Source organism: Myodes glareolus, chromosome 13 (genome assembly GCF_982192425.1).
Source record: "Myodes glareolus chromosome 13, mMyoGla1.1, whole genome shotgun sequence".
Lineage (NCBI taxonomy): Eukaryota > Metazoa > Chordata > Mammalia > Rodentia > Cricetidae > Myodes > Myodes glareolus.
In genome coordinates, this window is record NC_142038.1 from 74,465,615 (window position 1) to 74,492,618 (window position 27,004).

General features: G+C 47.0%; 1 protein-coding gene across 1 annotated transcript in view; it reads right to left on the reverse strand.

Annotated features, from left to right (window-relative positions):
• Positions 1-27,004, reverse strand: part of Lama3 (laminin subunit alpha 3) — a 235,761-nt gene that overhangs the window by 117,087 nt on the left and 91,670 nt on the right. Inside the window, exons 13-23 of the mRNA XM_087896244.1 lie at positions 21,810-21,947; positions 19,244-19,290; positions 17,711-17,810; positions 16,961-17,013; positions 16,426-16,531; positions 15,307-15,406; positions 12,769-12,925; positions 9,071-9,203; positions 5,947-6,089; positions 3,744-3,841; positions 3,109-3,262 (exon numbers count right to left, since the gene is read on the reverse strand). Coding sequence (XP_087752370.1) covers positions 3,109-3,262; positions 3,744-3,841; positions 5,947-6,089; positions 9,071-9,203; positions 12,769-12,925; positions 15,307-15,406; positions 16,426-16,531; positions 16,961-17,013; positions 17,711-17,810; positions 19,244-19,290; positions 21,810-21,947 — 1,229 coding nt within the window. The remainder of the gene's footprint in view (positions 1-3,108; positions 3,263-3,743; positions 3,842-5,946; positions 6,090-9,070; positions 9,204-12,768; positions 12,926-15,306; positions 15,407-16,425; positions 16,532-16,960; positions 17,014-17,710; positions 17,811-19,243; positions 19,291-21,809; positions 21,948-27,004) is intronic.

The window sequence follows — 27,004 nt, forward strand, 5'->3', positions numbered from 1 at the left end:
TGAGAATTTAAACATGTTGGCCAGCAAGCGTTACTGAAGGGCTGCCGTGCCCAGCGAGGGAGCATCCAGTAGATTATAAGACAGATGAGTTCTGCTCTCAGGCTCTGAGCAGATAATTAGATAACTAAACAGGTACAGTGTAAGTTTCAAGTGTGGCAAATTCTCTCAGAAAGTAGCACAGAAACATGTAAGATGGGGAACTGAGTTAGTCAGAGAGGTTGGAGGAGAAGGCTCCCCTGAAGAAGCAATGACAGAGCTGAGTGTGGGGGGACAAGGAGTAGAAACTTCCCTGGAAAGAAGGGGAGGGTAGCAGGAAGGGGACAGCCTGTGGGGACCCAACAACATGGAGGACATTTAGGCCACATGGAATGCAGGTCCAAGAGTCTGAAGGTAGACCAGGGTGGTCAAGGAACATGGGGCAAGAGTTGGGGTGACACAATTGCACGTAGGAAGGATAGTCAGAACACCTTAAAAGTTTTGTCTCTATCCTAAGATGTATTGTGGGGGCCCAAAAATGTGAGCCTAATCCACCTTGTCTGCCAGTCAGAGAGTTGGAGGTTGCTCTAAGTGACGGACAAGTGTAGTTTTACATCCTAGCTCAGGATGTGGTTCTTTTAACATTAAAATATCTCATTCACGTAGGTCCATGTCATCCTGACAGGTGGTCAGGTTGTGCAAATATACTTCTGTTCCTTCTTTTGTAACTATGAGGTCACCTGTGGAGTGGCTACCTTCAGCATTCATGGTCTAGAGCAGCTCCACTGCCTAAACAACAGAATGCTAATGATCTGATGTCTCAGAGTGTTAAAGTGATTGGCTGTATAAAAGCTATGGAAAATTTAATGGGGGCAATTTCAGTAATTACTGGAATGCCCTCCCGGTACTATTCTATGGTTTCTGATCTGCTTTCTTTCACTCGTCTCTGTATTCTTTACTTATATTTCTAAATTCCCATGCCCCTACCCTGATAAGAGGTAATTTTGTCAAGGCTGGTCCTCGATAGTGTATGTGTGTGTGTGCACGTGTATATGTGTGTGTACATGTATATGTGTGTGCACATGTATGTGTGTGTGTACACATGTGTGTACAGGTGAGGAAACAATTTCAGGTGTTGGGCCTTGCCTTCTACAGTATTTGAGACAGTGTCTCTGGTTGTTTGCAGCTGTATGCCCAGACTTGTTGGCCTGGAAGATTCGGGAGTCTTCTGTCTCTACTCCTATATCACTATAGGAGGACCAGGACGGCAGATGTGGTAGTGGCTACTGAGATGTGAGCTCAGATCCGCGTGTTTACACAGCAAGTGCTTTATGAGCCATCTCTCTGGCCCTGTGATGCAGACAATTTAATCAGGAGGCTTCCACAGAGACGTCATGCAACATGATACCAAATGAGATTTCCTTACCCAGTCTGGGGACCATAAATGGCTCCCATTTTGGATTTTTTCTGGTTTTCTGATACTTGCACATACAGAATAAGAACTGTTACTAGTTAGATCTAGAGCGACATCACTCTACGAGCCATGCCCTCTGGTGGCACCATTTTGGAAAGTCGTGGAATCTGTACACACTGGGGCCGAGCCAGAGGAGGTAAGTTTCTGGAGGGCAGGCCTCAAGGTTTCCAGCATGACCTTACTTCTGTCCCATCTCTGCTTCCTGATTTACCCAAATATGAGCAAGCGGCCACGGCCATCCTTGCCTTAGTGGGCTACACCCCAAACCAAAACCCAGAACACCCTCTCTTACTTAGGCTGCTTTGTGTTGAGTATTTGGTCACACCAAGAAGAGAAGTAATTAATACAGGTAAATAACCCTGGGATGAGATTAAATCTTAAATAAAAATTCCTTGGTTTGATATACAAGGCCATTGAATCTAGCAATAATAACATAAAAAGGATTCTTGTATAAGAAAGAAGCCAGTATAGTTACAATACCGATTCTAAGGTCACAGATCTGAGTTTCATCACAACAGCCTTCTTGCAGTGACAAAAATAATCTATGATCCATGTTGTCCCCTAACATGGGTGATTGTTGAGAGCCTGAGGTAGCTGAGAGACAACTTAGATATACTTAAGCTTAATGAATATAAGTTCATATTCCTGAGGGGCTGGTCCGCCTTAGCTGGACTTCCCTATTATCAAAACATACATACATATATTTCATTCCCACATGCTAAATATATGTACAAGTGAGTACACACATGTACATGCAGTATGGACAGAAAGGAATGTGGTTAAGTTAATTTTAGAATGGAGCAGAGAGAATATTCAGTTTTTCATTATAGCTAACTATATTTGCTTAGTACACTAACTATATTTTTATAAATTAAAAATCTAATAAAGTAAAATGAGGAGCCCAAGAAGTGACCTTAATATCTTTAGTTGTTGTCTTTAAAATGTAAGGACATAGTTTATAAAATTTTTAGGAATAATTAAGGCCACAGATATTTTAACTTCATACACTTTACCCCCAAAGGAAATGTTTTCTCAAAAATTCAGAATAGACAATATTAACAAAAGAATGAGAACAAAGGGGAGCAGGTTGTTGTTCAGCATCTTCGTTTTGGGGTGCTGAGATGTGTGTTCTCGCTGCTGGTATACTATGCAATCTGTCACCAGTACATTTGTTACCAGGTTTGCCCATGCAGCTCCAAGAACTCCAGGGAGAGATACAAAGCCCTGGCATGTACTAACGTGTCCTCCCAGCCACAGGACAGAGGCCTGGGTGGAGCAGTTTCAGATTCCGAGGTTCACAAATTCAGCTGCTACAAATTGGTAGGCCTACGGGGTTGAGCAGTGGGGACCTGTTGTGTCCTTTTAAGGTAAACCACGGGGTTACCGGAGGCCTGTAAGACTGAGTCGACTTCACTGTGAGTCAGGTAGAGTAGGTAAACAAATGACCCTAAGATAGTCTATGGTTGTTGCTATATCTAGAAGGTGTTCAAAGAAAACCTCAACACAGCTCCGTGTGGAGGGCGTGTTTGCCCCAGTTCAAATCAGAGCCCTCAGCCCCTGTTCATCAACACCTCTGAGAAACCTTCTGGCTCTCTGGGATTTGGGAAGCAGACACAAATGCAGAGGTTACTTTGACAGGAAGTGGAAGGATGCCCCACCTCTCTCCCACTGAGGTCCACCATGGCTGGGTGTGAGGGAGTGGGCTGCCTCACTGCCACAGGTCTCGGCTCCCCATCAAGCAGGAAGTGTCTGGCCTCACAAGCCAGGGTGCAGGAGAATCGGGTCACTGGTAAATGCTGGTAAAGCAAACAACTTCAACAAGAACAAATACAATCGTTACCACAGGAACACGATACAGAATACTACAGAGCTACAAGGCCGCAGTGATGCAAGTCACCACGGCATCCTTGCTTCATTTCCTCAGCAAAGTCTTAGCGAGTGGACATCAAAGGCACGGAACAGCAAGTTTCCCACACGGGAGGGGACAGAACCAAGGTCCAAGAACCCGCCCTCCTTTGAGCTCTTGCCCTCGCCCGATGAATGGCTCTGAGGTGACTTTGCGGGCTGCAGCGTTCCACATGCACAAGGCAGTGGCGCTCCTCATCCAGCCATGGCATGCGACGTGATTTCAGATTCTTACTCAAGTAAGACTCAGAGCAACAATGAAACCACCAGCGGGGCTGTACCGCAACCACTGCGATTGTGAGGCCACCAGCATGAGCCTTGTATTCAAGGCTAATTCAGAGGAGTCTGGTGACATTGAGGCTGCACCCCACCCCCACTCCATACTAACTTGTCCTGGGGCGATCCTGTGTGGGCACATGGTTCCGTGACTGGCACTTGCAGGGCGAGAGCTTCATAGTAGTCCCGGGGAAGCAGCACCAGGTAATCCTAGCAAATGAAGACCACAGGCAGAGCTTTCATTGTGTAAAGCTTACCTTGGTAATAAAATGACAAATGTGTTTGCTAAGAGAATAATGTCCCAGGGAAGTCTCTGGTGAACTTCAACTTCAGATCAACTCTTTTGTTCTTCACCTTGGCCCACCAGAACCCACAGTTCTTCACACACTGGAGGTCAGGGCCACAGAGTGTACACTTGAGACTTCTAGATCCACAAGAAATGATACTTTATCTTCCGGTTGTTTATAATAAATCCCCTCCTCCCAATGATCAAAGACATTGAACCAAATTATTAAGATGCTCTGCTGAGGGGCTGGAGAGATGGCTCAGAGGTTAAGAACACTGGTTGCTCTTCCAGAGGACCTGGGTTCAATTCCCAGCACTGACATGGCAACTCATAACTCTCTGTAACTCCAGTTCCAAGGGATCCAATACCCTCACGCAGGTAAACCAAGGTACATGAAATAGAAGTAAATGATTAGAAAAGAAAAAAGACGCTCTGCTGAGCCGCTGGCTGCCCTCATCGCTACAGAGCGCCATCTACTGACCACTGATGTGGCCTTCAGCTCTAACCCTGCCTACAGAGCATAGTGGTAGGGAAAGGGGTTTTGTGATGCTGGTATCTCAGACAGGAACAGCCTTCCTGCCTGTTCTAGCAAATGAAAGAGTAGCTATCCCACCAACCATGCCAGATGAAGCCTGCAGTAAATGCACCTAAGCATTCAGAAAGAGCGCTGTTCCAGGCTCTCAGACACAGATGCCTCAAAGTGTCCCAGAGATCTCAGGATCTGTGGACACACTGCATATGTGCAGAAGGGAGGAGATGGGGGATTCGCCTCTAGATGGAGATTCCTATGTGACCCATAAGGCATTTTCTTTCCTCAGGAAGAAAGGTTTAGCAGGGGGGAAAAGCAGATTGGTAGTCAGGTGGCTTTCTTACAGGGTGGGTTTTCACTGTTCCGGAAGTCATTTCCCTGAGCTGGGCCCATAGATGCTATCATCCCAAAGACCAGGAAGCATAAATAGCAAGTGCCCAGTGAGGACGGAGTCACGACGGGGACATCAGCACAAGGCTGTTAGGCATCTCCCAGGCCTAGGTAGGGAGTTATGACACTCTTTCCACCCTTCCAGCTTCACACCTGTAGTAGTAGCAGAGGAACTTCCTCTTCCTCACTTCTAGTATCTGCAAATATCCTTTCTGACTCACTTATCTCTTCAGACACAAAATTTCTTTGCCAAGAAGGCACAAGAAAAACAATGGCCAATGGATGTTATATAACTTCACATTGTTTGTATTTGGAAAAGACACCCAAGGTTAAGTTTTATCTCTGTCATTCAGAAGAAGCAGTGGAGGCAGCTTCAGAGCTGAGTGACCAGTTTAAGACTTTCTAATGTTCCAAAAGGACAGCTTTATGGTTCCTGCTTAAAGCACATGATATTAAATGTGTGCCAAAGACTTTATCTATGGCCTTGCTACAAGTTATAACAAGCCTGAGGTGTGGACAAAGAGCAGGGCCTCAGAGAAGCCCCTTGTGGCTCCTCTGACTTTCCTTGGATGAGGAGCCCTTTGCCAGATCAGCTTTAGGATTCTTGACTAGGTGAGGGAAAGACAGGAGGAAGTGGGAGTGGAGGTAAAGGGGTTGGGGGAGGGTCCCTGGCTCCTGGAGCCTCTCCCTTCCCTTCACACATCCCTAAATCTTACTGCTATTTATCCTTCTTAATTAGATTCTCCTGATTATCCTGCATGGTTGGGTGTGTGTGCATCTTTAGGTGCCTTTCTGCTTTATAACAAAAATATCAAATAAAATTTGAAAGGTAGGGGGACGTGTGTTTATAAGAGCTTTGCATTTGTTCTAATAATTTTGAGTAATAGTTCATTTATATAGGGACATAGAGATTATTTTTGTCCAAGAGTAATTGACTGAAGGGACATAACGTTTCTCTGTTATCATGTCCCCTGAGAGCAAAAGCCAGTTTCCTTTGCAGTGGAAGGGAAATGCATGTGATTCTGACGTCTTCCCGTGGGTCACAGCAATGAGTGAGACCATCTCAGGGAGAGGACAGCCCACGGACCTGGGCACTCAGATCTAGCTTACCAGGAGGACTCCTTCCACCTGGATGCAAGCGATCCATGTCCCTGGCGTGATGGAGAACGGGTCTGCAGAGCCATCTCCAGGGACGGTGACAAAGGTTGGCTCCTTACTTGGGGGAAAGTTCATCTCTTTGCTTTGAGAAGCACCTATCAGGAAGACAAACAGCAGTTGAAGGTGTTAGCAGTGGTATCTATTGGGGTTTTGATTTTTCAGGTGTATTAAATACATTCATATACTAATATCTATGTGTATATATTGACGCAGACTCAGCCATGTAGCCAGGTCACCTGACCTGGGACTCCCCACAGAGCACACTGATCTCAACCGGTTACCCCCCTGCCTTTTCCCCTCAAGTGCCAGATGACAGAGGCAAACTACCACATCTGGCTAAGATATGTCTTTAGTAATGTACCTTCCAGATGTATGTATTCAATATGTAGTATGGCTTGTGATTTCTTTCTTTTTTGTCTGTAGGAGATTGTCTTTTTTTATTTTTATTCATGAACATACTTTCACTTTCCAATTAGGAAATATCCCAGCTTTCTATTTACTTGTTTCCAGGATGTAGCATGCATTTCTTCTGCCACAAAACAAGCACCTGGCCCCTGAGTCTGAGGGTTCTCTGCACCTGGTCCCTGAGTGAGTCTGAGAGGTCTTCTGCACCTGGCCCCTGAGTGAGTCTGAGAGGTCTTCTGCACCTGGTCCCGAGTTTCAGGGTTCTCTGCACCTGGCCCTGAGTCTGAGGGGTCTTCTGCACCTGGCCCCTGAGTGAGTCTGAGAGGTCTTCTGCACCTGGCCCCTGAGTGAGTCTGAGGGGGTCTTCTGCACCTGGTCCCGAGTCTGAGGGTTCTCTGCACCTGGTCCCTGAGTGAGTCTGAGAGGTCTTCTGCACCTGGCCCCTGAGTGAGTCTGAGAGGTCTTCTGCACCTGGTCCCGAGTCTGAGGGTTCTCTGCACCTGGTCCCTGAGTGAGTCTGAGAGGTCTTCTGCACCTGGTCCCTGAGTGAGTCTGAGGGTTCTCTGCACCTGGCCCCTGAGTGAGTCTGAGAGGTCTTCTGCACCTGGTCCCGAGTCTGAGGGTTCTCTGCACCTGGTCCCTGAGTGAGTCTGAGAGGTCTTCTGCACCTGGTCCCGAGTCTGAGGGGTCTTCTGCACCTGGTCCCTGAGTGAGTCTGAGAGGTCTTCTGCACCTGGTCCCGAGTCTGAGGGGTCTTCTGCACCTGGTCCCTGAGTGAGTCTGAGAGGTCTTCTGCACCTGGTCCCTGAGTGAGTCTGAGAGGTCTTCTGCACCTGGCCCCTGAGTGAGTCTGAGAGGTCTTCTGCACCTGGCCCCTGAGTGAGTCTGAGAGGTCTTCTGCACCTGGTCCCAAGTCTGAGGGTTCTCTGCACCTGGTCCCTGAGTGAATCTGAGGGGTCTTCTGCACCTGGTCCCGAGTCTGAGGGGTCTTCTGGAGAGGGCATGTTTGCTCCAGATCTCTGTATAGCTCTCCTTCTATAGACATTTACCAAGGCCCACTGTGTCAGGCCTGGGGCTGTTTGCAGGTAATGCAGTGCACACAGCAAGCATGGCCAAGCTCCCTGGGGACATGAGGAGGGAGAGTCAGGGATCAGATTACAGAATGAGATGGAAGAGCAGACAGTGGTAGGGAGAACGAGAGAGGAGGCACAGACGACCTTAGGAATATGGAACCGGGTTCCTGATTCAGACTTAGAGGAAACTATCTCAGAGAGTAGGGGAACAAGCCAAACTGTATTCTAGTTGTACAGCCAGACAGAGGGCAGACCGCTGAGGTCACCTGGGCACAGAGGGGTCTGGTGGACGGACAGAAGGCAGACTGCTGGTGACACCCAGGAGCAGAGGGGTGTGTGGACAGAAGACAGACCCCTGCCACCCAGAAATGAACAGAGGGGTCTTTGGGGACGAACTTAGAGTCTACAGCCTCTGTCTACAAAGACTAGCTATGCACTTGGGCGGCTTGGTTTCTTTAGTCCACAAGGCTCTTAGGACACGAGGCTCCTCGCCTTAAAGAGAGCCCACTAGAGCTCTCTAGTGGCTGTGAGCTGTTTAGCCTCCAGCCCCATATGCTTGACCCAGTTCCTCCTCTCACTTCCCACTCTCCCATGGATGTGAAATAAGGTTACCTAACATCCCAGTGCTGAGTCAGGCTTCCATTAGCACTGTTCTGAGTCCTTCTGGGATTTTGAGTGATTTCTTGAGTCCATTTCTGGGATTGGTTGACGCTCTAACTCCATGTGTTTGTAGGCCCTGCCCCCAACTGTTGTGAGTGGTACCCTCTTCTGCTTAGGAAGTCCTCACCGCTGAAGGAAGTTCACAGGTCCCTGAGCCTTCCTTCAACTTCCTATTTTCTGACCTTTATTTTTAAAAGTCCAACCCTCCTCTATTTCTCCTTGCATGAAACCATGGGAGAATTAAAGGCAATAGGCCAACAAGTCCTAAATAATACCCCCCAAAATAGGCAGCACCCACTTTCCCATAGGTGAGCTACACAGATCTGTTTTTACCATTAAAGGGATCCGTGACCCCAGGGATGGAGGATAGCCAACATTTGAGCATCGCTATGCTGATTTTTAAAATGACAGTGATAATTTAACAGCAAAAGTAAAAGAAGCACAAAGTGAAGAGAAAACAATGGTAACAGACAGCATGCAAGAGAGCTGTCCAATCAGATTGTGAAGAAGGATGGGATGCAAGCGAGCCAGCCAATCAGATAGTAAGGAAGAGCATGCAAAAGAACTGACCAATCAGATGGTAAGGAAGGATGCACGAGAGCCGACCAATCAGATGGTGAGGAAGGATGCAAGCCAGCCAGCCAATCAGATGGTAAGGTAGAGCATGCAAAAGAACTGGCCAATCAGATGGTAAGAAAGGATGCAACGAGCTGACCAATCAGATCTTGCCAAGGGCTTAATGTCTTCTAGGGATGATGGGCTTTGTGAAAACCAAAGGAATGCTATTTTGATTCTTTCTCAACTGAAAAGAGGTAAAACTAGTTTAGAGACTCAATTGTGCATCCCTCCAGCACTGGGGGGAAGAGTCACTCTGGACTAGTTGTGGGACTCTGTCTCTAAAGAGGGAAACAAGTAACAAGGCTTGACATTGTACCTACCCGACTTCGCCCAGGATGGATAAACAGTGATACGGCCAGGCACTCCTTCAGTCCCGGGGTTGACGTATCTCAGAATAATGTGGAACAAAGAGAGATTTGACTTCCTCGCAGTCAGCTTTATCCTTACTTCATTCTGAAAAGTAACCCCCAAAGTCACGAAGTGTAGACGAGAAAAGTGGCTACCAAGAAATGCCAGCCAACCGCTGACTTCATTTGTTTCTCCATTAGATTTGTAAGGCACGCCCACACAAATGCGCATGCGCACATACTCGGTACACACCAAGTAACAGGTAGAAATAGGCAGGCCTGACAAGAACGCCAAGGCACTTCCAGCTGCAGAACACACTCCCTCAACAACTACGTTCTCTTTGTGTGTGCGCGCGCGCGCGTGCGCACGTGTGTGTGTGTGTGCGTGTGGGAGTGTGTGTGTGTGTGCGGGCAGACAGAACGGAGTATTAGATAAACTAGTGTGAGAGACTCGCAGTGACAGGGCAAGAAGCACTGGCTGGGAAAAATCAAAGGCAGAAGAAAGGAGGAGAGGAAAGTGTGCCATCTCACACCACCGCTCTAGCGAGGTCCCCAAGCCCCACTTTACATGAAGAACTTCACATCTAAATGGCTGCAGACAGGAATGGTGGGGGACCTCACACACATCTGTGATAAGAACCCAGATGCTGTTAAATGTGCCTGTTTGTCTTGGAGAGTTGTATCTCAATCTTCCATCAATAAACAGTGTGAGCTTTTGAAGAGGAGGAGAGGGCTTGTGTGACCCCAGAGCTTGAATCAATAACACAATTATCATTTACTCAAATTTCTATACTATATATAATATATATACATATAGAAGTATTTTGCCTGCATATATAATGTGCATTGAGGTTAAAAGAGGGTACGGGATCCCTTGTAATTGGAGTTAGGGATGCTGTGAGCCACTACGTGCTCTTGACTGCTGAGCCATCCCTCCAGGGCAAAGAATAAGTTACTTTTGTTCAGAATACAAACCACATGTCCAGATACAGCTGTGTTCCAAGGGAAGTTCACAAAGTGTGGGAGTTCCTACACCACAGTTCTTCTCATCCCTTTCCCAGTTAGGCAGCTTTCACTGAAGAGGATGTGTGTTGAGTGAGACACAAGAGACAGCAAAGGCCGACTACCAGTGCAGAAGCTGTGGATGGTGCCCACGTGGGAATTCCCACCAGCCCTACAAGTTTGATTGAACTCATTTTCCAGTTTTGATACCAGTGAAAAGTCCAGGAATAGAATATAAAAATAAAGGGTATGGTACAGGAATATAGAAATATAAAGTTGTAAGCCCAAAAGCATTTGGAAGAAAAAAAAAAAAAGCTGGCAGAGGTAAACTTTCAAGTGTTGTCTCCTGCCTCCCAGCTTCCCAGCTAGGCAGGCACTGCAGACAAAGGTTAGTGTCTAGCTGCTGCCCCCTATAGGACCCTCTGCTTGTAGTTCCTTAATCTTTAACTGTCCCCTATGTGACTCTACTCTCTGCCTTGCACTCTTTCAGGGACGCTGAAAAATGGCTGTGTCAGCCAAGGCTTTGGCAAACATCCCAAGTTAACCCTAACGTTCTATAACTAAAAGTTGTAAAACTTAAAATGTTCTGTGAGGTGAAGCCTGACCTCAAGGTTGTAAAAGCTCTTTGGCCCACACCTGGTGCTTGACTTCACAATAAGAGGAGGCCCAAAACCAGCTCCCATTGCCACAACTTCAGAAGCCGGATCTCTGGCTATGGTCACAGCTACAATTAAGAAGCTTTGTGTAACCCGCGGTGATTTTTTTTTCTTTTTCTGGAATAAAGCTTGCTGCTGGTTTAATGAACTCTGGTGGTTTGTCCCCCATCATTGTGTGACCCCAGACCCAACACCAACTGGTAGATGCAATAAATGTTAAAGGACACATTAAAAGAGTAAGGAGAGTGGTTATACAAGGGACCAGGGGGCCTCTGACCCAAAGACGTCCTCACGAAGAACACTGTTAGAAGTGCATTGCTTCGGGTCAACCAAATATTCTGTCAAGCTTCAAACACCCGGGGAACGCCTAGACCAGGCTGTGTCAGTCACCTCCTTGATGGAACCCACCACAATTTTATGAACAATGAAGGTGTCCACTAAAGAAGTAGAGTTGGGGACGGACACAGTTAGGAGTTTGTGGAGGATGTAGTTTGGTTCTCTGCAGCTGATCCTGAGCTTACACCCTCCTGCAGCTGCAGATAAAGAGGCTCCCACACCCTCCTCTGCACCTTGCAGGGACTGCACTCACATGTGTGCACAGCTTCCCGCAGGCCCCGGCCCTCGCATGTGTGCAAGCTTCCCGTTGGCCCCCGGCCCTCGCATGTGTGCACGCTTCCTGCAGCAGTGAACTCAGAATTTAAACTAGAATGAACCTTTTTAAAAATCCTCGTGTGCTGGTACTTGGCTTTAACCCAAGCACTTAGGAGGCAGAGGCAGGGGGAGCTCTAGAAGTTAAAGGTCAGCCTATTCTTCATGGTGAGTTCCAGGTTAACCAGGGCTAGCTACATTGGGAGACCCTGTCACAAAAAGAAAGAAATCGAATTTCGTGTGTATAGGAAGAAGGGGGTAAATGTGGGGTGTCTTACAGTCCTGTTTGGTAAAACCAACTTTAGTTGGGAAGATTTAACCAGGAAAACATCGTTAGGGCTAATGGAGGCTACAGGAGAGCTATGGACTGGCCCAGGTTCTCTGTGAATTAGTCCTGACCTGTCAAGGACCAGCGCTGGGTGATCATGGCTATCAATCCTGTCTGTTATTCTGATTTTATCTACCTCGAAGTAGTGTGAGGAGACCAGCCTTGAAGAGAAGTTATAAGGATAAAAACTACTCAATGACTCTACGTGTTTAGCTACAAATACCGCATAAGTCCTCCAGGTAAACAAATACTGTACACACCCTTTACTTCACCATGAAGGCAAGAAAGATGGGTGCAGCAGAGAAGCGAGAAAGAGGAAGACAAGAACAACTGAGCACCGGCAAGGCGCGTTGCTTGTCACTCCAGAGTTTGCAAAGCACCGCCCCAACCAACAAGGCCAAGCACACACACACACACACACACACACACACACACACACACACACACTACAATGGGACAGGACAAGACATCTAGGAGGCTGACTCAGGGAACTGAGAGCCTGGAGCAACCTGAGCCTCACAGCATCTCTGTCAGATGGCGGAGGATGAGGAGGCTGCTGGCTTCTTTAGAAGTCTTTTTAATTTCCAAAATGGCACTAAAGAAAAATGTCCTCTATGTTTTAATACAGTCTAATGCCACTTAAAAATTTTCCTTCTACCAATAAAAAAGCATCCAGAGACAAATAATCCCTTTAATTTCTTCATTTTTCTGATTTAGTGGCCAAATTAAAGTACCAATGAACTGTGAAATCCAAGTACATTCTTATAAGTTAAAATCTTTCCTTATCCTAAATCCCAAGCCCACCCCTTCAAGCTGACCCTGGCAAGTACTTTGGAGAAAATGAATCCTAGACTAGGTCTCAGAGGCAGTGTAGCTTTAAGCCAGGGTCGGGGTGGAGGTAGGTGGGGGTGGGGTGGGTTGGGGTTGGGAGGTGAGGTGGAAGTGGGGGCAGTGGGGATATGGGGTATGGGGGGTGGGGGTGTTGAGGCTGTTTATATGGGTCCCCTGCAGTGAGCTGTGGCCCTCTGGCTATATACCTGTGCCGAGGTCATCTGGGCATATCCTCTCCAGCTAAACTCGGGGAATACTAGGGGATCAAATCCAAAGTGCAGGTCTCTTCCGTTAGGTCCAGCGCCGTCTTCAGCCTCATGCTTCATGTGGTGCAAATCCGGGAAGTAGTAGTTATTTTCAGGCCTTTGTAAGTCACAAGTAAGTGTGGACATAAGTTAGGTTTGTCGGAGATCTGATGTCCGTTCCTAACAGACACTGACGAAGGAACACTGCCAGATGACTAAGCCGTTAAACAAGACCAGAGGAAGGCTTCCCCTCTCGCTCCAAACGATTCTCGTATTCAGGAAAATGCTGGCACAGAGCACACCCAATACCCGCTCATTCCAATCACTAAATTGAAGTCATTTAGCACAAGTCATGAGCTTCTCAATTCCCTCTGCTGTGCTCTAATGGTGGTCCACAATTAACAGAAGCAAATAGACTTACTATTTCCCACCCAGCACTTATCACAGTCATAGTAATATATTTGCAACATGAGTAACTATGTGCCAGGCATATTGCTAAGCATCATAATATAATAATCTATATATTAAACATATATAATGTTTACTGTAGTCTTAAGTGTTCTTTATGTGCTTGTGTGTGTAAGAGAGTGTGCACACATAAGCATACGCGTACGTGCTGTATGCACAGATAAGCACTTTTGGAGGTCAAAGGACAACTTGCTGGGGTTGGGTCTCTCCTTCCACTGTGTGGGTCCTGAGGATTGAACTTGGGTGGCTGGGCTTGGCAACAGGCCCCTTTCCGCTCTGAGCCATCTGTAGGCTAATGGGTGGCTTCCTTTGACAAATCCAGCTGTGGCAGTCACAAAGCCAGCTCGGAAACATCCCATCTCATGTGACCGCCACACTGAAACTACTCGGGTTCTTCAAACCGATAGACATGCCATCTGGTAAGAAGGGTGAGAAGCTAATAACACTTAGCTTGAATTGAAGTGGATTTGAAGACATACAGATCCGTCAGTCAATGGGGATAAAAGCCATCCCTGTACTGTGAGCACTAAGAGGCAAGCTCGCAACCTCTCAGAACCCAGCAGGAGTGCTTGTCTCAGCGTCTTAGTAAACTCATCCAGGAGTCCATTCTAAAGAATGAACGCAAAAATGCTGAGCCAGTGACAGCATGCCAACAACGCGACAGAATCAAAATTATAAGTTAAATAAATGATAAAATATTCTGTAAGCATTAATATTTTGAAAACCTTTTGATGATATAAGAAATATTTATGATATGTCCAATTCAAAATTTCAATTTTAAAATTTGCATGAAAAATGCTAAATTTTAATCCTAAACAAAATTATATCAGAAATATTTTTACAAGGTTATCTTAGAGTGGTGCAGTGAAGACTTTTCTTGGCCTTTTGACTTTTATGAGTTTATTGAAATTTCTAAAATAAATATATATTTATGATCACAAAATATAGTTAGAAAACACAGTGAATGCTTCTAAACTTATAAGGAAATCCAAAGAACCTCAGGTATATGAATGAGCTAATGTTCTGAAGATTTAGTACTGAGGAAGGACACAAGGTTTGCCCATCTGGCAAAGCCACTCTGTCACACACACCGCTGGTCTATCAGACTTTATTGGAGTTTTCATTTACCGTCATATCAAAGATTGTATCCTAAATCTCATGTGCTAACATGTGAGAGGCAGTGATCTTATCTGTAGGCAGGTAACCCTTGGGTTGTAGTATTTTCTCCTGCGCTTCTGCATATAGGTTCTACTGGAGTGCCCAGTCACAAGGGCCAATGGCAGAGACTGAGAGAAAGAGCAGGGCCAGGTGGCCCTGACTTTTGATGTCAAGTGTTGGAGACATGAGAGGCAGTCCCTGCAACAGCATGTAGCACTACATGGAAGGATGAGAGACGGTCCCGGCAACAGCGTGCAGAGCTACAGCGAAGGACACGCGACTGCTAATGAAGCAGGTAAAGAGGATCCTGAGGTTTGAAAACTTTGCCTCTCTTGGCGTTCCAGCATATGACCAAGAGACAAAGAGTTTAGATTTCAATTTCTCCAACTTCCACTGAGGAAAATCTTACAGTAGGATTATCACCCAGAGACTCATCCGCATACACTCCCCACCTCTGGGTCCTTGTCCCTTTTGGTTTTGTCTTTAGCACTCCTTCCCCACCACCATATTCTAATCTGACTTCACTCTCTACTCAAGGGAGACAGGAACTGATGTCAATGGTCTAGAAACCTGACCCTCTGTGTGTCTGTCACCTCCATGCTGTGCTTGTAGAGAGGTTTCAGCTTCCTGCGGGCACAGTGCACACTGTTCATTTCAAGCCTGGACTTCAGGATACATGGGCTTCATGGCTTATGCTGCAGAACTAGTTATGATGGGCATCCTGGTCTCCTGTTCTAATTAGCTCTAGTTATATCAACAGCTTCATCGGCCTCCTTGGGATTACTCCCCCCTCTACCCCAGGATCAGCACAGGCAGGGAAGTGTGCAATGGCCCTAGCAATGTGAGTGTGTGAAGAAACTCCCCCAGACTCACCTCTGGCACTTTCTCCCCACGACATGCTCTCGGCACTGGCATTCTCCTGCGGGCCCACTACACATGGTGGTGAGCGAGCCACCAACGTCACACTGGCACCCTGAAAGTCAAGAAACAGCTGGGTCACCACCAAACCATGTCCCTGCCAGATGTTTCCTCCCCGGGAAGACAGCGCTGATGTTCTCCGCCCTGTGATGTCTGCCACACCTTATATCAGACAGGCAGGTCCCAAACAAAAATGGCCTGCCCCCTCCAAGGACTATCTTTACTATGAAGATGTGTGACTGTACGCCAGCAGGGGGGGTATGCTGTTGTCCCACGGAAGATGAGCCCAGGAATACACATGGTTAAGTAGCCTGGGAAGATGGATCAGTCAGTGAAGTGCTTCCCACACAGACGTGGAAAGGAAGAGGGGTCAGTCAGTGAAGTGGTTCCCACACAGACGTGGAAAGAGTGGCAGTGCTGAGGGTGCAGAGACAGGAGGATTGCTGAGATCAGGATTAGCCACACTAGCAAGCTCCAGGTGTGGTAGAGACCCTCTCTTAAAAACCTCTCTTAAAAAAGGTGGAGATAACTGAGGGGATATACACACGGACCTCAGGCCTCCATACACAGAGGCACACACATCCAGGAACACGAATACACACATAAAGGGGCAACACTGTCAGGCGCACGCCTTTAATCCCAGCACGTGGGAGGCAGAGGCAGGCGGATCTCTGTGAGTTTGAGGCCAGCCTGATCTACAAGAGCTAGTTTGTAATAATGTCCATGAGGAGCCATGTGGAAGTCTGGAGCAGCCTCACAAGGCCAGCCATTTCTAGAATTTCATTATTTAATACCCTATATCTAAGTATCTGGATTTTTAGATAATATGAAACATAGTCTCGAGGTAATTAATATTTAGCATGTGCTCCATCCCATATGGGTATTTTAGAATTGAACCCTTCAGTGTTCTGATAACAGAGAACCACACTGCTTGAGGCTCACTGAAACTGTCAACTGAATATTTGGTCAAATTCTCAAGACAGAATGTCTAGTACCATCCCCAAAGTCAGGGGCAGGGGCAGGCATTTGTCCTTCTGCACTTTGCCTTGCTCACACCCTGCAGTATGTATTTACCTTGACAACCAAAGTAATTGCTCTTCTCCAAAGCAAAATATCCATCTTCGCAGGTGTCACAGGCATCACCAGCTACACGGGCTTTGCAGCTGCAGTCACCATCTCCCTGCAGAACAAATGAGCCAGGAGGCAGCATTTGGTACATAGGATTTACTCACCTTCAGGTTGGGAAACAGCCTCAGCGTACAATAGGAAGCAGTGTAGCCAGGACTGGAAAAGTATGCCCATGGCCAGCATGACTGGTGAGGGACTGGTACCCTCCTCCAGGAACCCACAGTCCACCTCAGCCTCCTCCTCCCGGAATCCCATAGTCAGCCTCAGTATCCCCCTCCAGGAATCCCACAATCCACCTCAGCATCCCCCTCCAGGAATCCCATAGTCAGCCTCGGCATCCCCCTCCAGGAATCCCACAATCCACCTCAGCATCCCCCTCCAGGAATCCCACAATCGTCAGCCTCGGCATCCCCCTCCAGGAATCCCACAATCCACCTCTGCAGCATCCTACAGTCGTCTCATGACAAACTGGCCACGTTACCTGCCCGCACTCTCCGATCCCGCTCACGGTCCCTGCCTCGTGACACTGGCATTCTGTGAAGGTAAGAGAGTGTCTATGAGCTGGGGGGTCTTACAGGAACAGTTCCCTGACTCTAGGGATGCCACGTGCCTACAGTACAATTCAGGGGCTTGGGCTTCCCTGTGGACCTAAGCAGCATCCAACCTGCTCTGCTGGGGTCTAAACCAGGATTTCTTTCCAAGGTTAGTAGGACAGCCAAACAAGATAATCCATCTGGAGTTACGGTTGGGCTTCTGGTTACTCCAGCACACAGAGTTTATAAAGGTTTCTAAAGTCAAGGTCATTATTGGCATGCCTACATAAAAACATACTCTACCCTAAAATAGTCATTTCACTTAGACCTTTTATTATGTGTTTTAATCTTGGTATCCTGGATTTAATAAATTGTACAAAGTAAAGGTTCAGTAGGTATATGTCATGTGTGTAAAATTAAACCAGAAAGAGTGGTTTATAAAATCAAAGAATTCACAAGCATTTATCAAATGGCTGCCTTCACCAATAACAAAACTCGTATGGAAACAGAATAGCAAATCTCTGCCTGGAAATGATGGAGTTCTGCTCTGAATGGAGTTGGGGCACTAAAGCATAGGGAACATGTTGAACAAATCAGATTAGTTTAACAAAGCACTCTTTTGTCAACGTGGGCACTAAGAAGGCAGAAACAAAGAGGCAATGGCATGGCAGGACGGGGTGGTATACGAGACAGCTCACCTGAGCACCCGCTGGGGTTTTCTTTGGCCAGATTCCAATACAATGGCTTGCAGACGCTGCATGTAGGACTTGTCACATGAAGCTTGCACTGGCAGTAACCCTTGAAATGAAGACCAAACTGACGTTTGTCATCTTGAAATTAAGACCTGTTTCAAATGTGTGGTTTTGAGCAAAGCTTTGTCACCAAAATTAATTTGGACTATGAAAGATAAGTCAAAGGATTCACAAAAGCACAAGGTTGCTTTCGTCTTCTGAATTTAAAAAAGGTTTGTTTTTATTTGATACATTGGAGTGGTTTGCCTGCCTGCATGTATGTATGTATGTGCAGTGTGTGTGCCTGGTGCCCAAGGGGGCCAGAAGTGGGCACCTCGTGAAACTGGAGTTAAGGATGGCTGGAAGTCACCTTGTGGGTGCTGGGAATTGAAGAATCCCCTTTGTAGGAGCAGTCAATGTTCTTAACTCGGAGTCATCTCTCCAGCCTCTCAACTTTTTAAGTACACGCTTGGCATTTTATAGGAGTAACCAACACATGTGGTGAAAAGCAGTCAGGAAACACAGAGTAGGGAAAATCTGAAGATCTCTCTTGTCTAAAACATTGTCATGTCTGAGAACAAGGCTCAGTCACTAAAATGCTTTTCTGGTAGGTGTGAGGACCCAAGATTAATCCCCAGAACCCACATTTAGAAAGCCAAACATAACGGCAAGTAGTTCCGGTGCTGAAGATAGGCAGATTTTGGAAACCCACCTAGCCTGCTTGGTGAACTATGAGCCAGTGAGAGACCTGCCTCAAAGAAAGTGATGGATGATCCCTGAGGACCGACGTCTGAGGTTGCCCTCCAACCTGTACCCACACCTAACATGCACACATACACACGCATGTGCGCGCACACACAAACATGCTGCTGCGCTCCAGGGGCGTCTCACAGGACGTGATGTGATGTGATGACTGCTCTTGTGAGAGCGGCTTCAGCGCCAGCAAAGGCACAGCAGCAGCCCTTGCGGCCCTTGCGGTCCATAGTTGTGAGGTCACAAAGGCAGGAAGCCCCAAGGATCTTAGGAAACTGTTCACAGCACCACAGTGTGTGCTTAGAATGAAACAGAAGCTATGTGATAGTTTACGGGATGGCCAGCCTTACGTCACAAGTTCTTGGCCAATGATTGAGTCTGGGGGGCTCTTCCTGATGGCACCCTCACAGAAACCTCCAGAAGAGCTAACTCTTGGACTCTAGGATACAAAAATCTAAGTAAACCTTATTCTTTTGTTTAAAGAAATACTTCATGGGCAGGCAGATCTCTCTGAGTTCAAGGCCAGCCTGATCTACAAGAGCTAGTTCCAGGACAGGCTCCAAAGCTACAGAGAAACACTGTCTTGAAAAACAAACAAACAAAAAAACAAAAAAACCTTACGAACTACATATGCATCTTGAAAAAGAATCATGATCTTTTTAGGCAATGTGGATCTGTGTCTTATATTAATTTCAGGAAGTTTCCACGTGGTTAGTCTTGACCTTTCACATAGCTCCCCCTACTTACCAAGTTGGAGTCAATGGTCCCAGCTGGGTCACAAATACTGCCGGGCCCTGTATATGATTCAGAAATGTTACACATGTCTGACTGATGGTTTTGATACTATACTTCAAGAAAACCTTAATTTTGCTTTTTTAAAAGTGCACCTACATTTAAGTTTTTATAGCGGAAGTGGCAAAGTCTGATGTGACTCTCACTGAGTCACATACTTGTCTGCACTGACCCCATCTGTCACTCAACAACTCTGCCCTGCCAGGGAACACGACTTCCTTCCTCTCTTTAATGTTTCCTATACTTTGTTTCTAAGATATATTTTAACTTATTTTTGAAAATTGCTTGCAATATTTTGATCATAATCTCTTCCCTCCCTCAGCTCCTCCCAGATCTTTCCCCACTTCCCTACAAAGCTTCCTTTCTAGCAGGTGGTTAGGAAAGACTGAAATTTTCGGCATCTCTAGAATTGTCCAGAAGAGGGCGATATTGCATCTCTTTTTAAAACTAAAAAAAAAAAAAGTCCATCAAAAGAAGTTAAAGGAAACTTCATTTTGTAACTGAGAGAGAACTGATCATCATTACTCCCCCATCCCCATTTGTTATGGTCTATTGGCCTCTCCTGTCACATGGGTACACTGTCCCTTTGAGAGACAAACCCCGCCCACTCCCAACCCTCCCCTTCTGCCAGGCAAGCTGATCTCCCACCTCCTCCAGCACACACTCTCTCTCTTTGGTCCCTCTCGTGAAGAGGTGGCTGCTGCCTTCCCCCCACCCGTCCCCCTTTCCCTTTCCCCTCCATAACCCACTAAATAAACTCTGTACCCAAACTCTCTCTCTGTCAGTCTCTCACCAGCCTGGGACCTGCGGAGGCCTCAGGTGGTGAGACCAGCCGCCCTTCATGGTCACAGCTGCCCCTCAGGGAACGATGCCCCCTCGGGTAACCCTCTGTGGCCCCGCAGAGGCCTCTGGGTCACCCGCAGCTTTAAGAGAATAACACCCCTGTGTACTGAAGTTCTTGGTGGCGCCTGCAGAAGCTCTAGCTGAGCATTTGCAACATCTCCCTTTCACACTGGCAGCTGCTTGGTTGTTCGTGCTTCTGAGCCTGGCTATCGCCATTGGAGTAAGTCCGCAACAGGATCTTACAGCCTTCCTTACAAACGGCCCTTAGCTTTTCGCCTTCCTTTTCCTCTTTGTCAAGTTTGCCTCAGTTTCTCACGATGTCTCTGTTTTGTTGTTGTTGTTGTTGTTGTTATTGTTTTGTTTACTCCTTTTCCCTTTGGTCTTTGGGGGGGGGGCGGTCCACCACCCAGCTCCCACATAAATCACACACTGAAAGACCTATTATTACTCAACAGTCTTAGCTTGGCTTGTTTCTAGCTGGCTTTTCTTAAGCTCCTCCGTCTACCCTTTGCCTCTGGGCCTTTTCCTTTTCTTACTTTCCTACTCCAAGGCTGGCTGGGTGGCTGACCTCCTCCCCTTGTTCCCCCTTCCTTCTCTCTTCTCCCAGATTTCTCCTATTTATCCTGGCTGCCTGCCAGCCCCGCCTATCATTGCTCCTGCCTCGCTATTGGCTGTTGAGCTCCTTATTACCCCATAGGTGTTTTAGACAGGCAGAGAATCACAGCTTCACAGAGTTAAACATGTGCAGCACAAACAAAAGCAACACATCGACCTTAAAATAATATTCTACAACATATCCCCTCTACCTCCTCGCTCTTTGAGCCATATTTTTCTCTAGCAGCCCATACCTTGTTTTCTCTCCTTTTGTTTTCTATGCTGACCATGCCTGGCCCTGGGCTCTGCCCAGGACGGCCAGTGTTACTCTCCAGCTCTGGTATAGTTATGGCTACTCTGTCTCTGCCACAGCACTTACAGACCTGCAGGCCCCCTGAGTTTCTACCCTCAGAAGTATCTGGTCTGGAGAATTCTGATTGGGAAAGTCCTGGAAAATATCATGTGCTCTTCTACCAAGTTCCACCCAGCTCTGGACGCTACACCCTCAGTGTCACCAGGAGCAGGAGGGTCCTGCCCAAACTACATTCTTCGGATGGTTAGTCTTAGCACAAGAGACGGAGCTCCTGGTACACCCTGGGGCTGCCCACACTAAGTAGCTTGTAGGGAATGTGGGCAGCTCATTTCTGTGTTGAGGGAAGGGCAGAACACAGCACTCTCAGCCCACAGCAAAGATCCCGTGCAGTGCACATCAGCACCGAAAGTCGCTAGCGAAAGAAAGCTTGATGCCTTGGCATGTCCAGGGTGGAGGCGGGGCACACCAAACAAAGGCAGCGGCAGACTCCGTGGGTCACCTTCAACATGCTGAAGCAGAGAAGTGCCGTGTGAACTAAGAACCCAGGTTGTTTATGAACAGGGATTTCAATCGTTCTCATTAGCCACCAACCGCCCCTGAGGCGGAACATTGGTACACATGATCACTGAAGTTGGCCAGGGCTGACTGAACTAGATAATTGTATCTAGGGTGGCTCGAGTCAATCTGGAGATGATTGAAGGCTTCTCAGGGAGGCTGGCTCTACCTACTCAGATGAGGATCATGCCTCCAACGTGCTGCTGGCTTCCTTACCTTGGCAGTAAGGAAAGTCATAGGCTCCCGAGAGACACCTGTCACACTGCTTTCCCGTTATTCCAGGCAGGCATTCACACTGGCCAGTCACTGGGTCACAGGGGACTGGATAGGATCCAATAGCCGAACACTGGCAGGCTGTGGGAAATAGTTTGATCAGATTTAGGCGTGAGGTATAAAAAGCACAGGGCAGTGTCCTGGACACGACCCCTCAGATAGGGCCAGAAAGACACAAATTCATGTTCTACGTTCACATCTTTAAGCTAAGCCTCAGATTCCCTTTCCATAAATGGGACTGATATTGACATTTACTTGATAAGAATTAAAGAATCCCTGACTGATGAATGGCGTTCCTGCCACAGGCAAACCTTCTAGGGGTGAGACTGAGACCATGCTTTCTCTTTTCATCCTCAGGCAGGATGTGGGCCAGAGCCTATATGGGACTCATTCTGATAGGGCTTTGTAGTACGAACAACAGTGACTAGCAAGCGTTGCCCTGCTGTCCCTGCAGTCACCAACACACAGAGGGAGCCCTCATTAACAGACAACCTGGGATCCAATAGGCCTGTGGCTTTTCTGCGAGATTTAGTGGCAAACCAGAGAGTGTGTTGCCACCCCTCCCTCCTACTATAGCCACTGTTCCAGCAGTGATCAGCAGCATTCTCCTGTACTCAATGGTAGCATAGCTAGGTGTGCTGCTGCAGGAAAATATGAAAATACACATTTCTGACCTCAAAGAGTTCCAGAAGGGGAATTGGCGAATTAGTACTGCAGGGTGAAGAGCCCTTCCCACATAAAGCTGTGTACAAGAAACTTGCCTAATTCCACTCTACCAGCTATTGGTGGACACCTGAACGAGGACACGGGAATCCTATAGGCTGTTGGTCCAGGGCTTCCTTCCCTGTGGTCCCACCAAGTCTGTCTGTCTGTCCAGGGCTCCTTCCCAGCCCTGTGACCCCACCAAGCCTCTGTCTGTCTGTCCAGGGCTTCTTCCTGGCCCTATGGTGCCATCAAGCCTCTGTTTGTAGAGATTAAGTTCCTACCTCATGTAGATTTTTGAGGAAATGTTCTTGGCCTCTGTTACTGCTATTTTATGAGTCAGCCTAGTGAGGTCATGGTAACCACATGTTTGACTAAACACCAGTATCAACACTGATAAAATGTCTTTTATCTACACACACACACACACACACACACACACACATAAACACACACACACACACGAATTATTAACATTTAAATCAGTAGACTTGCTAGACAGAATATACATGCCTGCAATCTCAGAACTCTGGGAGACAGAGGCAGGAGAATTCCTGTAACTTTAAGGTCAGCCTGGGTTGACCTTATAATCCCTTCTGTCTCACAGACACACAGAGACACAGAGACACAAAGACATATAGACATACACACATAGACACACAGACATAGACGCACAGATGCACAGAGACATATAGGGATACAGAGACATACACACAAAGACACACACACAGATACACATATACAGACATACACAGAGACACAGACACCAGAAACACACATAGATATACACAGACATACACACAGATATATACACATAGACACACAGAGAGATACACATAGACATTCACACAGACACATACAGATACACTCAGACATACACACACACACACACAATAGACTTTAAGAAAATCAGATTATATTTCGTGTTGTGGAAGGACTTTATAAAGTCGGTTCAAGGCCCTTACTGAAAAAATGACTGTGTTCTCCTAAAGGTGTTCTGTCCACAAGCAGTCTTTAGATTAGATTCAAGCTACAAAAATATCTTTCCTGGGTCTCTAGCCTGTGGATTTTCCTTACAGATTCTGGACTTAAAAGTCAAATGTACAACTGTGTGAACTAAATCAATCAATCTCGTGTGTGTGTGTGTGTGTGTGTGTGTGTGTGTGTGAGAGAGAGAGAGAGAGAGAGAGAGAGAGAGAGAGAGAGAGAGAGAGCACGCACGGTGGACCTGTTTCTCTGGAGTCAAACACAGATTTCAGTTTCTTTTAAACTGTTATGAGTGCAGACATAGTCTGCTTTCTTGAGGGACAGACTCTGATGACTCATTCTCTGAGTTGGTTTTGGGGCTCTGGAATCAAAATGGCTTTCTAGGCTGACTGCCTATAGAAACGTTATTGACTATGTCCTTCAGTGACGAGGTCAGTGATAGTCCATACCCTGTAAGTACACAGACACAAGCACATTGCTCCTGCGTACTCCCACTCAAACACGTATGAAGTCCGTGTTCTGAGCATTTGATAACTGAGAGGGTTTTTGTTGTTTGTTTTTTGTCAACCAATGAGTGAACAACATTAGCTGACTGTTTCTGACTGCGCTGCACAAAGTAAAAGTACAAGAGGAGAGTTCTAGAATTTGAATGAGCAGCTCACACACAGCATAAAGGACCCCATAGCTCCTATGTCTCTCCCAGAGGAGGTCCTAATTAATCTTCTTCAGCCTCTAGGCAGAGATTGCCAAGAGCAGAGCTTTCATCCTGGATTGGCGGAATTACAAGACAAATCGATTCCTCAGCCCTGCAAAATATCTGTAGGACAAGTCAAGGAACAATAGCATAATCATCATTGTTAACTTGGTGGGGTTTGGAACCACCTGGGAAATACCCTTCTGGGCTGCCAGGGAGCATCTTTCCAGAGAGGTTTAACTGAGAAGTAGGCACACCATGAATGTGAGTAGTAACTTTGTAGGCTGAGGACTCAGCCAAAAAGAAGAGGACTCCAGCTGGGTACCAGCATGCATTCTCCCCACTTCCTGACTGTGAACACAATGGGATCAGCCCACCCATGTGTGTAACTCCATGCTTTCTCCACCAGGATGGAGAAAACTGGGAGCCACAGTAGACTCTTCCACCAAAACCTGTTCTTGCCACATATTCTGTCACAGCAGCAAGAAGAGTGACAAACACAATCTTGTAAGTTGAACTGAGTACACCTGGGGACATCAGGATGCAGACATGGACCCTGAGCCCCTACATCCCATGAATTTGTTTGCCAATAGAAGCAGCCACTTTGCCGGCATCTGTGAAAATCGACTGTTTTGCTTAATGAAAATGCAGTTGTCTTGAAGAAGCAGTTGCCTTGCAGAGGCTGCCAGTGCTCCTCAGGACCCACCCCGTCACCCTTCTTGCCCTCTAGACTACTTGCTAGATTCAAGTCCCAATAAGCCCTATAAGTGGGGTCCACAATGTGACTCACAAGGAGGTGTGCTTCATTCCAAAACAGCTGCATGCATGTGTTTTCCAGTTGAAATAGGCATGTAAAAGTATACATGTGAAGGAATGCTAGCTGGGAATGTGCGAACCAGTGCCATGAACTAGAGAACTTCAGTTCAGGGAAGCTCTTGGGATAGCAGGGGTCAAATGTCTGCACCAAATTCATCACGAAACACAAGGATGGAGTTGCCATGACAGACAAGAGTCTAAACGACCCAGCAAAGTATGCGGACACACAGGAACCCAGCATCTTAGCTTGTCCGCCATGTGCTCCTAGAAGAGACAGCTGGGAAAGCTGCTGGATCCTCACGTGATCTGAGAGGGACAGCTCTAGGTAGAGGACAAAAGACAAACCTCAAGTGTAAGAACAGAGTCACAGCCCAGAAATGAATTCCCAGACTTGAGACAGTTTACAGAACCCAGATTCCCAAGGAATCACTGCCCCAAATTTTTAGTCCATATCCTTTCCAGCTTTCTCCAAAGGGTCCATGACCTATGCACAGGAGAGAGAAAGTTATCAGGACTTTCTTAGAATACTGGAAGCTGAATTGACACTGATTTTAGGAGACCCAAAATGTCACTATGTCACTACTGTCACCATATGGAGGTCAGGCATCATTGAGGTTTACCTTATATCCACCTCCCAACCCTGTCCTGTGGTTATTTTCCCAGTTCCAGAATGTATAGCTAGAGCCTACCAAACTATCCACAATAATTGGAGAGGTCAAGTGGAGGTCATTAGACAGACTCTGCAAGGCTCTCCAGAAGGCGGTTGTGTCCTTGGTGTGCCCAGTATGTGATGCTGTTTCTCGCAGCACCAGGAGCAAGGCATGGGGGTCGGCATGGCATCACTGCCCATTACCCAAGGGACCCTCTTGGCTTCCTGTCCTGTCCCCGTTTGTGCTCAGCAGACCTCAGACATTTCTACCAGGGGCCCCCAGCAATTCCACTGAACTAGAATTTCAGATTGCTACCCATGCCTTGGGGTGTTCATGCTTCATAATCAACAAAGATGGGGGTGATCATTTCCCTTGATGGTTAAGGGGAAAATAGGGTGCTACTCCACGATGGAGGTGAGGAGAACTTGTCTGGAATACAGGTGATCCTTTCAGGTGTCCCCTGGTGTCACCATGCCCTGTGACTAACATCAACAGAAAACTAACTATCCTAGACAAGCAAGACTAGCGATGGCCTGGTCTTCGTGACACTGAAACTCGGGTCATTTTACTTAGTAAAGATGCACATTCATACGAGGTACTTGCTGAAGGCAACAGAAGAGGGAGGGGCTAGAAGACAGTTCCAGCTAGAACCACGTGACCAGTTACAGAAATGAAGACACGGCAGTGGCCAGTATTTCTTCCTTACTTGTCATGGATGTGAGTTGGATGCATGTGTCTGCTTGCTTCCTTCTCTCAACCTCTGACCAAACAAGGTAGGATACGCAGACTTTATGCTAGCATATTTAAAGTATGGGATGGCAAGGAGAAGTGGAAACATCACCCATGAACTCCATATCCTCTTCTGAGGGAAGGGTGAGTGTGTGTGTTTCAGAGCACAGGATAGCAGTATCATGTCAGACAGAACTGTCTGTGACTTGTTAGAGAGTTTATTCAGAGATAAGGTGTGTATGAGTGTCAAGGGAAAGGGGATCAACTGTCAGCTTTAGGGGCCACTCTGGCTAGGGTATGGTTCCCAGGTGTTTGGATAGATACCATGGCGAGGTTTAGATGAGACTAACATTTCAATTGGCGGATTTGGATAAAGTAGATGACCCTTCACTGTGTGAGGGGGTGGCACCCACTCCACCAAAATCCTCTAAAGAAAAAACTGAGCACTTCCTTAGGAAATGAAAGGTGCCCCTTCTCCAGACCCATCTTCTGACCTTAGCAAGGGTGAGGTGGGGGTGGCATCAGCTCTGCTCCAGCCTGCTAGCCTACCCTGTGGGTTT